The sequence below is a fragment of the Drosophila guanche genome, unplaced genomic scaffold, assembly GCF_900245975.1.
Source record: "Drosophila guanche unplaced genomic scaffold, DGUA_6, whole genome shotgun sequence".
Classification (NCBI taxonomy): Eukaryota; Metazoa; Arthropoda; class Insecta; order Diptera; family Drosophilidae; genus Drosophila; species Drosophila guanche.
In genome coordinates this window covers 7,339,014-7,353,082 of record NW_022995748.1, presented here as the reverse complement: position 1 = coordinate 7,353,082, position 14,069 = coordinate 7,339,014, and the positions used below count along the sequence as shown (strand labels likewise).

Sequence of the window (14,069 nt, the reverse complement as noted above, 5' to 3'; positions counted from 1 at the left end):
ACATATATAAATGTATGTTTTTACATACATCATTCCATTGGACACTCATAATAGTTATTTCAATTAGTGTTGTTGATATTAGCCTCTAGTCTCTTCCTATTACTGCATATTTTTCTAAAAGCCTGTCTCTGTTTTTAAAGTAACAAAAATCCACCCACAACGGACTTCTTACATCGAATATTACTCAAGTGCTCATAAGTGTAACGCAAAAATGAGCACAAAAGCGCATTTCTACAGCGCTTTCGATGTATCGATACATCGGTAGCTTTGTCAATCGAACTTTTTCTGTCGAACAGCCGGCCCGGCCGTTCATTTCTCTAGTCCGCCACCAAATTTTAATTTTAATCGCATTGACTACCTAGAACGGCACCGGGCAGAGAGCGAAGCACACGCGTCTCCCATTTCGCTGTGTTTTTGTAAATAAACAAATTAAACAATACGAAAGTGCATCGAGGGAGGGCGAGGCATAAAAAAAATTAAAACAGAATCTACTTTGCCCCTCTGAGTGTGTTTACATTGCGCGAGTGTTGTCTAACTAATTCAATTTTCACATAATATGCAGTGCATTGCAGTTTATTAAAGCTTCTAAGGAACTAACCTGAGTCAGAAAGCAATGGCAACAACCGGCGAAACAGCAGAAGCAGCGCCCCCAGCGCTTAGCAATGGGAATGCTGGTGGACGTGGAGCCGCCGATTCTGCCAGCGCTGTTTTCGAGGAGAATCTTAAGCAGGAAGCGGAGGAGGAGAAGGCGCGTGCCGACGAGCCCAACGAGATCACGGCCGTGCCGCGCTACGGCCTCAAGCTGAAGTTCGGTCATGTGTGGCCGGAGCGTAGGATCCAGAATGTCCGCGCATCCATCCGGCAGACGCTGCCCATGGTGCCACTTGTGTGCAGGTGCGATATATGTATGTGTACACTGTTATCTGATTCCGATTGTGAGGCTGCTGCTGCGGCTGGTGGGTGGGTGGTTGATGAGGAGGAGAGACACGTCCATACATAATTATTGGAGGCATATTAATGCGAAATCAATAACTGGTCCCAAGAATACCACAACAGGAGTGACACCGAGCAGGGCAGTTCGCTCACCCGCGAGCCTGTGCGTGCCAAATATAGCGCCAGGACCTGGCCAACACACACACAAACACACAGTAGGCTCGCCTCGTAAATTGGATTCCATTGTGGTCTCGTTGCCAGCTTAATGACATTAAAAACGGCAGCCGGACAGGCTAAGGGGACAACAGCACGCAAGGGAAATGGAGCTTATGTATCTATAGATAATGAAAAGGGAATTCCATATTGATGGAATCGTGGGGGAACATTCTGGGAAAAAGCTACAAAGTGGACAATCTCTTAATTCAAATGGATTCATCTTGTTTATTCTGTTAAGACTCTTTTGCGTGTACTCCACATATATTTCATATTTGAATGTCAAATAATTGTTGTATGAATAGCTAATACTCCGACCATTACCAAACTGTTGTACTGTATGCCATACTCCACTCTGTGTGTGTGGGTAAAAAGTACTTTGGCGCCACAATGTTACCAATGTTAACCTCCAAAACTCCCCTCCTTCTGTCTGCCCGCATTGGCGCCAAGTTGGGCGTCCTGTTTGCGTGTACTGGCCACATTTTCGCAGCTACGAACAAACAATAAAGGAACCCGCACACCCAGAGCAGTTAACTTTTTGAGCTGCTTTTTCGTATGTATATTTATGGTAGAGAGTGTGAGAGGGGGTTGACAGAAGTTTCTTTAGCATATCCAACATATTTGGGTAATCACAGCACAGAACTGACCTAACAAACTATTCCACACAGAACAGAGTGCCATGAACTCTTCTTTCAATAAATATGGGTCATCGTTTAGGGTAGTACATGTGATTCATAGAGTTTTTGTAGTTATTTCAGTTTTAAAAGAACACACACAAAGGTAGCATTTACACAACCGATTTGCCCTGTGACTAAGCATTGTATTCATTCGTGTGAAACATTCGGGGAACTCGAGTTGATTGTGCTTCTGTCTGTGCTCATGCATAGGTATTTTATAATCTCCAAATATGCCAACAGATGGCTTATCGGTTAATATTGATAGGTGCCTGAGGGGCTGCTGATTGATGGACCTTGCAATACCCTTAAAAACAATATGGATATGGAAGTCAAACCAATAAATCGACTCAAGTTCAATGCCATATCACTTCCAGTGCACAACTATTCTTTGATTTGAAAATAAACATTATTTTATTTAAACATTTCGTCGCTAAATGTTCCGCAAAAGAGTCGTTACTCGTCTCTAATTTCTTAACCAAAGAGTTCCAGTCGACAAAAGTTTCTTCTTACTGTTTACAAAATCATCATTCAGCAACGACTCCGACTCGCCACGAACCCTTTACGTATCTTTGGACATTTCTGAGCATTTACTTTCGATTTCCATGACGTTGCGCAATGTTTTACCCACGCAGAGAGGCAGAAATATGAGTGGCATAACACACTTGTTCCCCACTGTAGGGAGTGAGTCGTAAAACATCTGGCTACCGCGAACTTCATACACGCTGATAAGAGGGCCAAGTCTGACATTATGGCCTTATCAAAAGGTGTGGACAGTAATCTGTGTAGATAGTAATTTGTGGGTCTTCTAATCTAATGATTGGATACCTTTTTAGATAACATTTAGCCGGCTGTAAACCCATGACCGCCTCAATGAGATCATTACTCTTCGTTGAAGTTAAAAAAACAACAACACTGACCTGTCTAATAATTGTATTGTAATTCAAGGGAACAACTTACATCTACAACTTACACTTACACTTATACTTCTATAATTTATTCTTTTTCCACGATTAAACATACTCGAACACACATATAACACAGAGAGCGATTAGAGAAGCCAAAGCAAGGTTGACTGAGCGGTTTAGCAGCCGCATAGAATTCTCGTATTAGTTTGATAAGGCTGTAATACATTCAGATTTATTAAAATTAAAATAATAAATAATATTTATAATAATATTCGTGCTCATTCCGCTTTAATTGCAGCCGATATAAACACTATCTGAGCTCTTAAATTAAACCAAGAAAAATAGCATCCATATTCTCCTAGGACCCACAATTCACAAGTAAAATATTGAAGAATATTTGTGGACTTTTCATTTGAATGCCCCGAGCTCTTGCACGAGTTCAATGTAACTTTATTGACCCAGTTCCTGCAATTTCCTTTTCCTGATTGCCAACTACTTTTCGCTCAATTCAAATCCTTGTCAGCAACTGCAGAATCTTTTTCCCGAAACCAAATTCTGTGAAAGCAGAGCAGAGTACCTGGCGCCAGCCCGGAAGAGCATAAACCCAACTGCTACCCACACTCCCGACCTCTCCAGACCGAACCCAACCAGCATGTCTGTCACACATCAAACGCTTTTGGCACAGCTCCCAACGAGTCCCCTCCTTGAGCTTCTCCTTAAGCTAACCGATAAGCAAGGAGCGGGTCTTGAGAGCATTCTCCGTTTTGTCAGTGTCTGTGGAAAGAAATGGGTCTGTGAATGGGAATGGGAACAGAAAGCTACGACGGAGATGGTTTCCCTTTGCCATGTGCATCTGCAAATGGAAAATAAAACATTTCCTTTGCCTTATGTTTATTCCCTCTCCTCACATGCCCATGCAGACTGAGCACTTTTCCTCATTGTTTTTCCATGTTCAGGCTTTGACTGAGCATTTCTGTGATGGAAGAGGAGAATCTTCTACATGTTGGGATGAAAGGGAGTTCCCTCGAGGAAAACATTTTAGTTTTGAGAGTATTAAAGACGAGTCGGAGTCGGAGTCGGTGTCCCTTCTGGCTTTAGCTCTCAACTTGTCGCATTTTGTTTATTTTTGACTTGTTATTTTTTTGTTGGTCGCATGGAGTCTGCGACTTTAGGCTGGATATTTGATAATTATAGACTTTTGCAGTGCGGCCGCCAGGGGAGGCATGAAAATACATTTACTGTGGCCAAGTCTGATGGGTTCTGTTTCGAGAGACAGCATAAAAATGCTCCTCCTGTCTGGGAAAATATGCAATGACCTCGCTCGGAATTTGTACACATCATGGAACCAACTTCTGTAATCTGCTGCATTAGCTATGGGCAAACTTAGCCTTATTCACCACCTTTGCTTCTTGACAATACTCGTACTTGGTCCAAGTTCCTTCAACAAATTAGAAACCAAGCCACAAAAACTTATCCAATTCCACAGACGACAAAAAAGTTGTGTATTAATTTGAGACGGCAAGCCATGCAACCCGTAATAGTGGTCCGACCAACTTCATTTGTTACTTGCCACCAGCAATTTGTGTCCCTCTCCCCGTCCTGCCCCATTTGCACCTTGACGTCACTTGACCCACGCTGACCCCAGCAAAAGTTCTCCTCTCCGGCAATTTCACAAATTGTGTGGAACAGAAAACAGAAAAGTTTCTTCCAACAGCACAAAAAATAGCCGAGTACAACGCAGCGAAATGTTGCTAGATTCGGGACAGGCTGGGGCTGCCCGGGTTGTAACTCAATTAAAAACTACTTTTCGTGTCAGGGCAGGAGCCTTGAGCTAGGACAGGACTGAAGCAAGACTGTCCTGCGCAAGTTTGGATGATTAGACACTACCAGAAAATGTGTAACTTTCAAAGGCGATAAGGAATGTTAAGCTTTTAGTTTACTGACGATTATTGGGCGTCTTTAATTTATGTTGAGTAAAGAATAATTAACGAAAAATTACAAGGGAAGATGGGGCGATGCTTAGAACGAAACGGAGTAATCGAGACACAAAGAGAGAATTTTTGCATTCCTCTTTTTTAATTATTTTAATGCTAATATTGCACTGCGTGAGAACCGGGGAAAAAGTGCCCACAGAGGCACTAAGCACTTTGTGAATATATTTTAAAATGGGAAACAAATTAATCAAAACATGTACTTGCCATAAAGTTAGCCTTTAAATTTATGTACATAAATATCTCAGTAGAGAGTCACGTGCTGTGGCGAGCCCGTCTGAAATCAGTCAGTCTCAGCAATTCTCAGTATTTCTTTGAAGAAAGGAAAAGCCCCCAAAGGATAAGTTAGACCGATGAGTCGCCACGAAAATGTCGTATGCCGTGGATGCAGAAAGATGGGATTCTCAGGTCGTTGCTACCGCTGCTTGTGCTGCCCGAACTTTGACATCTGTGCGGACTGCTATGACCTGGACTTCACCACAGAGAGCCATCTGTTCGACCATCCGGTGAAGTGTGTGTACACCCCGACCGATGTGGAGCTCTACTTCGGGGGGGAGTACATCAGCAGCGATCCACCGCAGAGCTACAGGTGCCCCTACTGCAAGTTGTGGGGCTTTAACGAGGCCACGTTCCTGGAGCACATCTCGGGAATGCACGCGAACGCCAGTCCCCTGCTGGTCTCCACCATGATCACCTTATTCGAGCAGCAGCAGGCCTCACGCATGTTCCTCGAGAACGAGCAGCTGGCCTCCATGGCGGCGGCGGCTAACTCGCGCAATGAGCAAATGAATCACACTGAGGGCACCCTGGACCTCCGACTAGAGCCGCTCAATCCCGATGGCAGCTACCGAAGGGAGAACATCTTTGGCGCTGTGACCAGTGATCGACGCGTCCTGCTACGTCGTCCCGCAGCTGGGTCAGCGGAACTTCCGGATGTGACCACTCGTGCAGGAGCGTCCGGCAGACGACGAAGCGGTCCCAGGGCAGGACTGCGCTTCAGTGTGCGCACAATCGATGGGGCGTCCCCGTCGAATGGGTTCCATCAGTCGCCTCCGCCCGCCTCGTCGTTCTCAGGACAACATCGCATGATGAGCGACATGATGCGCTACTATGAGACCACATCGCTCCCCAACAGCAGATCTACTCGGACCAGGCACGAATCATTTCCCCAAAGGCCAATCAGCGACCAGCGCTTTGGCCGACCATCAGCTCGAAACTTTTTTCTCGTTGATCCTCCCCCTACGATAAATGAATTACCTGGTTCTGGTTCTGGTTCAGGCATGCCCCCCGAGATGATGAGATGGCCAGCTTTCATCGCCGCACCACCGATGATTCCCTCGCACGCCTCGCTCGATCAGGCGCCACGTGACCTGGCGGCGAACACACTGCTCTCCGAAGACCGTGATGTCATCACCCTAAACTTGAGCGAAACCCTGATCCAGCACCTTATAGCCTTCATGGTGAAGCCGCCACCAAAACAGAAGCGGGACACCCGTTACCTCTGCAATCGCTTTCTTTCGCACGAACCGCCGGAGTCCCACAAGCAGAGCGCGTTCCTTGCCCATCGGGCAGAGTTTGTGTCTCAGCTATTTGCCTCTGCACTGCATGAGGAGGAGTCGCCCACTCAAGCAACGCAATTGCAAGCTCTTCCGATTAGCGATCACGCCGGAGCCGGCGATACGAATTTATCTTCCCAATGAGCGATCTTAGCTCCGATCTCCCATCATACAATAATCGTATTTTTAAGTTTGTCAAATTTCAAGTTTTGTTTTTCGCGTGAACCCCAAAGAACTCCCTCCGATGCTTCAAGCCGAGGCCAGTAAATTTGTAATGTGATAAAGAGCCTTTAGGATTAAATAAATGTTGTGTTTGTGGTTGAGACAATGTAATCAGATTTATGTTAAGGGTTCTTGGTTCACTCCATAGAGTTTCCACCAGGCCATTGGGCATCCTCCCACTCAGATTGTGGTTCCATCTGCCTTCTTCATACATTTCCATTTTGTTTGCATTTTCACATTTTGCTTAATTATTTTAAATGGAATAACAGGGCAGCATACAGAAAACTGTCTGTCTGCGTGGGGATGTGTGCAAAGAAATATGTTTTTAATTGAATAATCGTATAATTGGATAAATGACATTTAAGTGCACCTTTGCGTCGCTTACCCAGTTGGGTTTTTGCTGAGTTTACTGAAAGCCGAGCATCCTCTTTGAGTTGCGGACTGCCTCGGGCAACGAAACGTGAACATGGCAGGCAGACGTCCCTTTCCCCCCATTTCGCAATCAAAGGAAAATATGAAATATTATTTTAAAGTGTCTGCACGGTAGTCGGTCTCTGTTTATAATATTGATTGCCATTTTAACACACAACAAAAATAAAGTAAAATTAGACAGAAGCATTTGGTTACTCCTCCCATTAACATTCTGAACGGTGGACAAAAAAGGTGTGTCTTGGGTTGCTGTCTGGGGCCTTTGAAAGCGTGTGCCAAAGGTGCGTTTCGCATGACACACAGAACTACTGCCAAACCCGCGATGAACCAGGCCAAAACCATAAAAAATGCTGTGGGTTGGGTTGCCTAAAGCTGTTTAAAAATATAGAGAAATTCGCGCAGAATTGAAGCACCATTGAAAATCTCAGGCATGAGCTCGAATTCGATGTGAATCTCTCATTTTCACTTATTCAATTGGTGCCTCTTCCTTCACATGTTGTGCCAACGAGTATTAACTGAGCTCGTGAGCTCATGTAGACCTCTAAATTGTTGTATCTATTAAATTTTCAACCCCTTTCGTTTGGCAACGTTTTATTTCTAGTTAACATAAACCATAAGAAATCTTAGTAATGCCAAAGTAGGTGTCCAAAACGAGGCTACTAGACGTGAGTCCTCCCCTGAAGCGAGAGTACCACTTCACTCCAGAGTTTGACATATATTGAATATAAGTATTGGTTAATTATCGCTTTGCATAGACCGTAAATATGTATATGCATGTCACCCAGCTCGGTCACTGGTGCCTTGAACTTGACTTTGTCAACCACTGAGACGTTTGCTGACCTTCACAGAGCCACAGCGCCCCCTTGGATGGGGAGAAAGAATCGCTAAGCCCTAACATTCGACTTTTCCAACGGAAAAACTCACATAATTATGACATCATCGGGGTCAGGGGCAGGCAATCATTGGGCTGGCGCTGGGGCATAGGAAATGGAAATGAAATACAAAATGGGAGACAACTTTAGCAGTTGAAATATGATTTTTTCACCCAGTTCTCCTACTCTCATCCACCCAAAACAGATATGCGGCCTACTACTGGAAAGTGTCGCGTGAAGGTCGTCGAGTGTACATGGACTACTATTACATGGAGAACGGAAAGCAGATTTATGGCGTGCCCATCGGCGGCATAGGCGGTGGCACCATTGGTCGTGGCTATGCGGGCGAGTTCTGTCGCTTCCAGATGCGTCCCGGCATCTACGAGTATAATGTGGTGCAGGCCAATCAGTTTATTGTGACCATCAAGGATCAAAAGGGCTGCACCATCTTTCAGAGTCTGCTCTCCAAGTGCAGGTAATAAATAGCTTTTCATTTTTAGCTGTATTTCTCTGTCGCTGCATCTGGTCTATATAATATCTACATAATATCCAGCCAAACGCCTTAAAATTGTAGATACTTTTTTCCACTTTTTCTGTTTATGTATTTATGTAAATGCCTATTGTGATTTTCTGTAAACTTTTTTATTTGTGATGCCTGATTCGTGTTGCTTGCATGCTTTGAATTTTCTTTCATTCCTCATTGAGCGAGGGTTGCAGGCTTTACATAAATATTCTTATTCGTTTGCATTTCTTGATGCTGGTCTCCCTGCATACATATTTACGTAAAGTGCCCAAATCATTTTATAAGCATAACAACTTTAATGAGACACATTTCAATTAAAAAATAATATTAAATTCAAATTAAAAACGAAACGTTTCAGCAGAATCTGTTGTGTATTCATTTAAATTTGTTTGTAAAACCTTTTACCATGTCCCAAACTATAAATTCAAAGCAAATAAAAATCCTCTTCGGTATACGCATAAAACATGGGCTCTACTATCCGAAACCCAACGAACAAATCACTCTTTATGTACATAAAAACATTACAAAAATGTTATTCCATTATAGTTACATACTTCTCATCGAAAAACTGCTCTGTCTTTCCGGTACTACTTTATAACACACCCAAAAACCACAGTTGTCTTCCCCTAAAACTCATCGTGAAGTGCGAGCTAACGATCTACTCTATAGAGAGCACTGTAACATTTGAAACACTAACCCCAGCTAACCCTCCAAGCGGCGTTGGCTCTGCTCTAAGAAAATCTTGAAACGAATTCTAACCATAATTTGGATATCAAATATATTTTTTCTCTCATTCTGGATGCACAACATATACCAAATACGAATTATAAAACACGCAACCAAACGACAACACCAACAACATCATCTCTGGGATATCGATAATGGTATCCTATGTGGGGTATTTATTTGGCGATGCTTTTTGGCTTTATTGCGCTTTGCACTTTGGTTCCGATTTGGTTTTGCTTTACGCTTTGCCACATGCGCACATATTTAGCACCAAGTCCGGCAGCGATCCTGAAGCCGATGGGGAGAAAACTAAATGTCAACTGCCCAATTGCAGCAGTCGCCAAAAGCAGCCGCTGAGTGCCTGGCACTCCAACATCGAGGACTCACGCTGCAGCTACACGGGGCTGTACCCGCGCTCCTGGACCGAGTACGATCTCTCGCACTATGGAGTGCGATTGGTGTGTCGCCAGGTCTCGCCGGTCATACCGCACGAGTATCGGGACTCCAGCCTGCCGTGTGCCGTCTTTGTGTGGAGCGTGGAGAATGTGTGCGATCAGGAGCGCATTGTCTCCATCACGTTCACCTTTAAGAACGGCACGGGCAACAAGAAGCAGGATGCCGAGGGCGGTGCCGAGTCGCAGCTGATTAGTGCAGGCAATGCCAAGGGCGTCGCCATACGCCAGAAGATCGCCGACATGCCGTGCAGCTACAACCTCGCGTGTCGCGTTCTGCCCGAGATCAGCATTACGCGCTGTCCACAGTTCGATCCGGCTGGCAGCGGCGAGCAGTTGTGGGCACAGCTGAAGGAACACGGCCAGCTCAGTGAGCAGCCCACCGGGGAAACTCTGAAAAGTGAGTCATTACCATCAGCCCACCCAAGTTCCATTTGTTATTCTGCTTCTGTCTTTTCTTTTAGCCAAAGACATTGGCGTCGCTGTCTGCGCTCAGCTCGCACTCAAGCCTAAGGCCTCGCATGAGCTGGAGTTTGTGCTGGCCTGGGACATGCCCAGGATACAGTTCCCCAGGAAAATGCAGACACACTCGCGCTACTACACCAAATACTTTGATGACAGCGGCGAGTCGGGGCCAAAGATATGCGAGCATGCCCTGAAGCAGTATCCCAGCTGGGAGCGACTCATTGATGCCTGGCAGCGGCCCATACTCAACGATGAGTAGGTCCTCACTTAGCTGCCATTTAGAGTGTATTTTAACTGGTATTTTGATGTCCTTGCAGGACTCTACCCGACTGGTACAAGTGCGCCATATTCAATCAGCTTTACTTTATCTCGGACGGAGGAACCATCTGGCTGAAGTGCGACTCGTCGCTGGGCAAGGAGCTGGCCTACGATGATCCCAGGCTAGCCTATGGTCGCTTTGGCTATCTGGAGGGGCACGAGTATCGCATGTACAACACGTATGATGTCCACTTTTATGCCTCGCCAGCTCTGGCCCATCTCTGGCCGAATCTTCAGGTGAGCCTGCAGTATGACTTCAAGGATGCCATTGCCGCAGAGCTAAGTGACACCAGAAAGATGCTTTACGACGGCAAAGTGATGCCACGCAAGGTCAAGAACTGTGTGCCACACGATCTGGGTGATCCCGATGAAGGCAAGTCCCACAAGCCACTCGAAGGGAAAGGGAAATTAATGCGGCAACTTTGGTGTTTCTTGCAGAACCCTTTACCTTGATCAACTGCTACAACATTCACGATGTCAACGATTGGAAGGATCTCAATACCAAGTTTGTGCTGCAGGTTTACAGGGACTATTATGTACTCAATGAACTGGCCCAGGCCCAAGCGGACAATGCCAGCAAATTTAGCTCCATTGAGTTCATCGACAAGGAAAGCCTCTACGAAATGTACACGCAGGACAACAAGCGCAAGAACTCGTCGGACGAGAAGCAGCGTAAGTCCAATACTTTATGGACTGACAGCTAAGACTCTCTAAAACATTTCCCTACAGAAAACCGCAAATCCGCTTCGATGTATATCAACGAGACCAATGGCAAGGTGTATCTCATGGATGCTTTTGGCTATCTTAAAGCCATGTATGGGGCCTGCAAGGCCATTATGGAGCGCACCATTGAGTATGACAAGGACAACGATGGACTGATTGAGAACACAAAAATGCCAGACCAAACCTACGACTCTTGGGTAATGGATGGACCCAGCGCGTACTGCTCGGGCCTGTGGCTGGCCGCTCTGCAGGCAATGTCGGCCATGGCCAGCATTCTGGATCAGCCGAACGATTGCCTCCGCTATCAGGACATACTGGAGAAGGGCAAGCGATCTATGGAGGAAAAGCTCTGGAATGGCAGCTACTACCGCTTCGATCTCTCGCCCAGCCATCGGGACACCATAATGGCGGATCAGCTGTGCGGCCATTGGTATCTGAAGTCGTGCGGCTTTGACTATGAAATCTATCCAAAGGAGAATGTGCGCACTGCTCTGAAGAGTATTTACGACAACAATGTGATGGGCTTCCACGAGGGCAGCATCGGGGCAGCCAATGGCTTCATAGCTAATGTGGCAGACCCCTCCATGCCGGGCCATGTGGACAACAGCCATATTCAAGCGGAGGAGGTGTGGCCCGGCGTGGTCTATGCCCTGGCAGCCACCATGATACAGGAGGGCATGTTCGAGGAGGCATTCCAGACCGCCGGCGGCATGTACAAGACCCTCTCGGAGCGTATTGGCATGAACTACGAGACTCCCGAGGCCCTGTACGGCGAGAAGCGTTATCGCTCCATTGGCTACATGCGGCCATTGAGCATTTGGTCCATGCAGGTGGCCCTAGAGCGGCGTCGAGCGCTGCGCGACTAAGTCGAGAGTAAACTCTTATTCCCAGTGTAATCACGTGCTACACAACCAAAGATATTTCTAAGCGAGCACAAAGAGGTTCTTAGCTTTTAGTTTAAACTTTTTTCGAGGTGGGGAAACGTAACGAGCTTACAGAAACACAAAGAAGTAGGGCTGGCAATGGCAAGAGGATACTATTCCAGCTCATAAACAATAGCTTTACACATATGTCTAGCTGCTTACTCCATGTCTTCTCTAGCTATAAATCCACACACAAACAATTCAATCTGCTAACCTCTGTTGAAGTACAACTACGAAATGGTATTCAAATGGAGCACAAAACCGTATTTAAATGTTAGCTAAGCAAACTATTTAAATCAATTATATGTATGTATGTTTGTTTCAATTAATTATAAACGTCTTAAGCAAGTATTTCAATGTATTCAACTTATCACGGCAATCTTTTATTACTGATCTTAAACTGATCTCACTTGGCTCTTCCAACTCTGTAGGAACTTTTCATACTCTCTTCTGCTGCGACAAAGAATGACCAGGGAGGATGGGCGACATCCATGGCTCTTGAGCTCCTCCACACGTGCCTGGGATGTCTTCAGGCTGTGGCACAAAATACGTGGAACTTGCGCAATTTCAAATCGCGTGAATTTCGCTTCATCCAGCAAGTAGTCCAGCACCTCCTTGATCTGTAAAATAGAAACCCAAACAGTTGCATTATCGGTGTGTGTGTGTTTGAATGTGCTGCACTTACCTTTGTCACACGCACAGTGTGTACCTGCGGGTGTCTGTCCATAATCACTTTGGTTTCACTCACGCTAAAGCCCAAGCGATGGCTCAAGTATTCCACCACGGAGGAGTGCGGACCAAGCACTTGGAGCTCATCCACAGACAGCTTGAGGGAGCGTTGCAGTATGGGCTCGGGACAACGAACCATCCACGGCATTATCTTGTCCTTTTTCGCCCGCTTTGCCCTCTCCAGGCGCAACTGCACGGACCGCGGGGTGTACCGAAAGGCCCACAGGTCCTTTAGTATGTTGATGGGCGACACATTGTAGTCGATCATGTGCTGCAGGTTCTTCTCAAACATCTCGAAGGGCATCTCCAGTATGAAAAGCCGCTTGCAGAGGTATTTGGTCACTATCTCCGGGCTCACCTGCAGAGTCTCGCTGATGTAGTAAACGCGATTCTGCTGCGGTATTGTCTTCATCTCTGTGTTGAGGGCGCCAACCAGCTTTCGGAGGCGTGGCACAGTGAGTCGCAGGAAGGGCACAAAGTGATTGATGTCCCGAATGTTCATTGACTTTATTAGCTGCAGTTTCAGCTGCAGGCGCTCTGTGGGAAGCACACCACTGTAAACAAACGCAAATCGCAGAGCAGAAGGAGATTTACTCACTGTTTTCCAGCGACAGCAGCCAGGGATACTCCACAAAGCTGCGTTTGCTAACGCCCTCCAGTTCCAGCAGGTCCAGCGTCATGATCACGGAACGACTGCGGTAGCAGCGGTGCACCGATTCATCGCCCATAATCCGCTGCAGCTCGGCATCGGTGAGCCGAAAGCGTTCCCTCAGTATGTCAATGAGAACGCTGGCCTTGGTCCCTGTTTCCTGCTCCGGGCAATACGGTACGTAGTCATTGTCCGCCTCGCTACCGGGACTCGCTGTGGTGGCCGCTGTCGCCGTTAGCAGGGACTTATTTGGCCTTGCCTTGCTTTCGAACTCGTACTGTGTGAACAACGTGCGCCTGGAGCAGCCAACTGTTGCTGCTGTAGCCAGAACAGGAGCTATGGCAGTGGGTGTGTGAAGCCTGAGAGCAATCTCGAAGCTTCGCAGCAAATTTCGCAACATTCCAAATAGTTGAAACTGGAAAATGTTCAAGATACAAAATTACAAAACAAATTTGAGTTTCCTTCAGACCGGTGATGATAGTAGCGCTGCCAACTTGTTGACGCGAACAGCTGACTTACGAGACAATCGAAAGCTGGCTAAAGAAACTGTTTAGAACGTAATTAAGAATGGAATGTAGGGGAATCCCAATGAAACCCCAAATGTTGAGAGAGGATTCTTTAAATAGGGTTGTGATAATATATATTTTATAGATATATACATAATAATATGAAATATTTTCACAATAGCACAGTGCTGCCAGCTTGTTGAATATTTATGACGCAAACAGCTGACTTTCAAGACATTCGAAAGCTGACTTGTATG

The 14,069-nt window shown here is 46.0% G+C and overlaps 3 protein-coding genes across 4 annotated transcripts; 2 read left to right on the top strand and 1 right to left on the bottom strand.

Moving 5' to 3' along the window:
• The first annotated feature begins 316 nt into the window (after nucleotides 1-316).
• On the top strand, nucleotides 317-12,289 carry LOC117584057 (non-lysosomal glucosylceramidase). Of its 2 annotated transcripts, none has more exons than XM_034272799.1 (7): nucleotides 317-894; nucleotides 8,004-8,273; nucleotides 9,382-9,899; nucleotides 9,964-10,219; nucleotides 10,282-10,655; nucleotides 10,721-10,954; nucleotides 11,012-12,289. In XM_034272799.1, the coding sequence occupies exons 1-7, from the start codon at nucleotides 614-616 to the stop codon at nucleotides 11,869-11,871; spliced, it is 2,793 nt and encodes a 930-aa protein (XP_034128690.1). In that variant the 5' UTR covers nucleotides 317-613; the 3' UTR covers nucleotides 11,872-12,289. The 2 variants fall into 2 exon arrangements, with proteins under 2 accessions (XP_034128690.1, XP_034128689.1); XM_034272798.1 differs by having other exon boundaries at nucleotides 9,316-9,899.
• On the top strand, nucleotides 4,988-6,608 carry LOC117584058 (E3 ubiquitin-protein ligase Kcmf1). Its single transcript, XM_034272800.1, has one exon. The coding sequence runs from the start codon at nucleotides 5,073-5,075 to the stop codon at nucleotides 6,417-6,419; it is 1,347 nt and encodes a 448-aa protein (XP_034128691.1). The 5' UTR covers nucleotides 4,988-5,072; the 3' UTR covers nucleotides 6,420-6,608.
• LOC117584060 (transcription termination factor, mitochondrial) lies at nucleotides 12,280-13,791 on the bottom strand. The gene is made up of 3 exons (XM_034272801.1): nucleotides 13,256-13,791; nucleotides 12,614-13,194; nucleotides 12,280-12,548 (listed from the first exon to the last, which is right to left on the bottom strand). Exons 1-3 carry the CDS (start codon nucleotides 13,704-13,706, stop codon nucleotides 12,324-12,326), a joined length of 1,257 nt encoding a protein of 418 aa, XP_034128692.1. The 5' UTR covers nucleotides 13,707-13,791; the 3' UTR covers nucleotides 12,280-12,323.
• Between the last annotated feature and the right edge of the window lie 278 nt (nucleotides 13,792-14,069).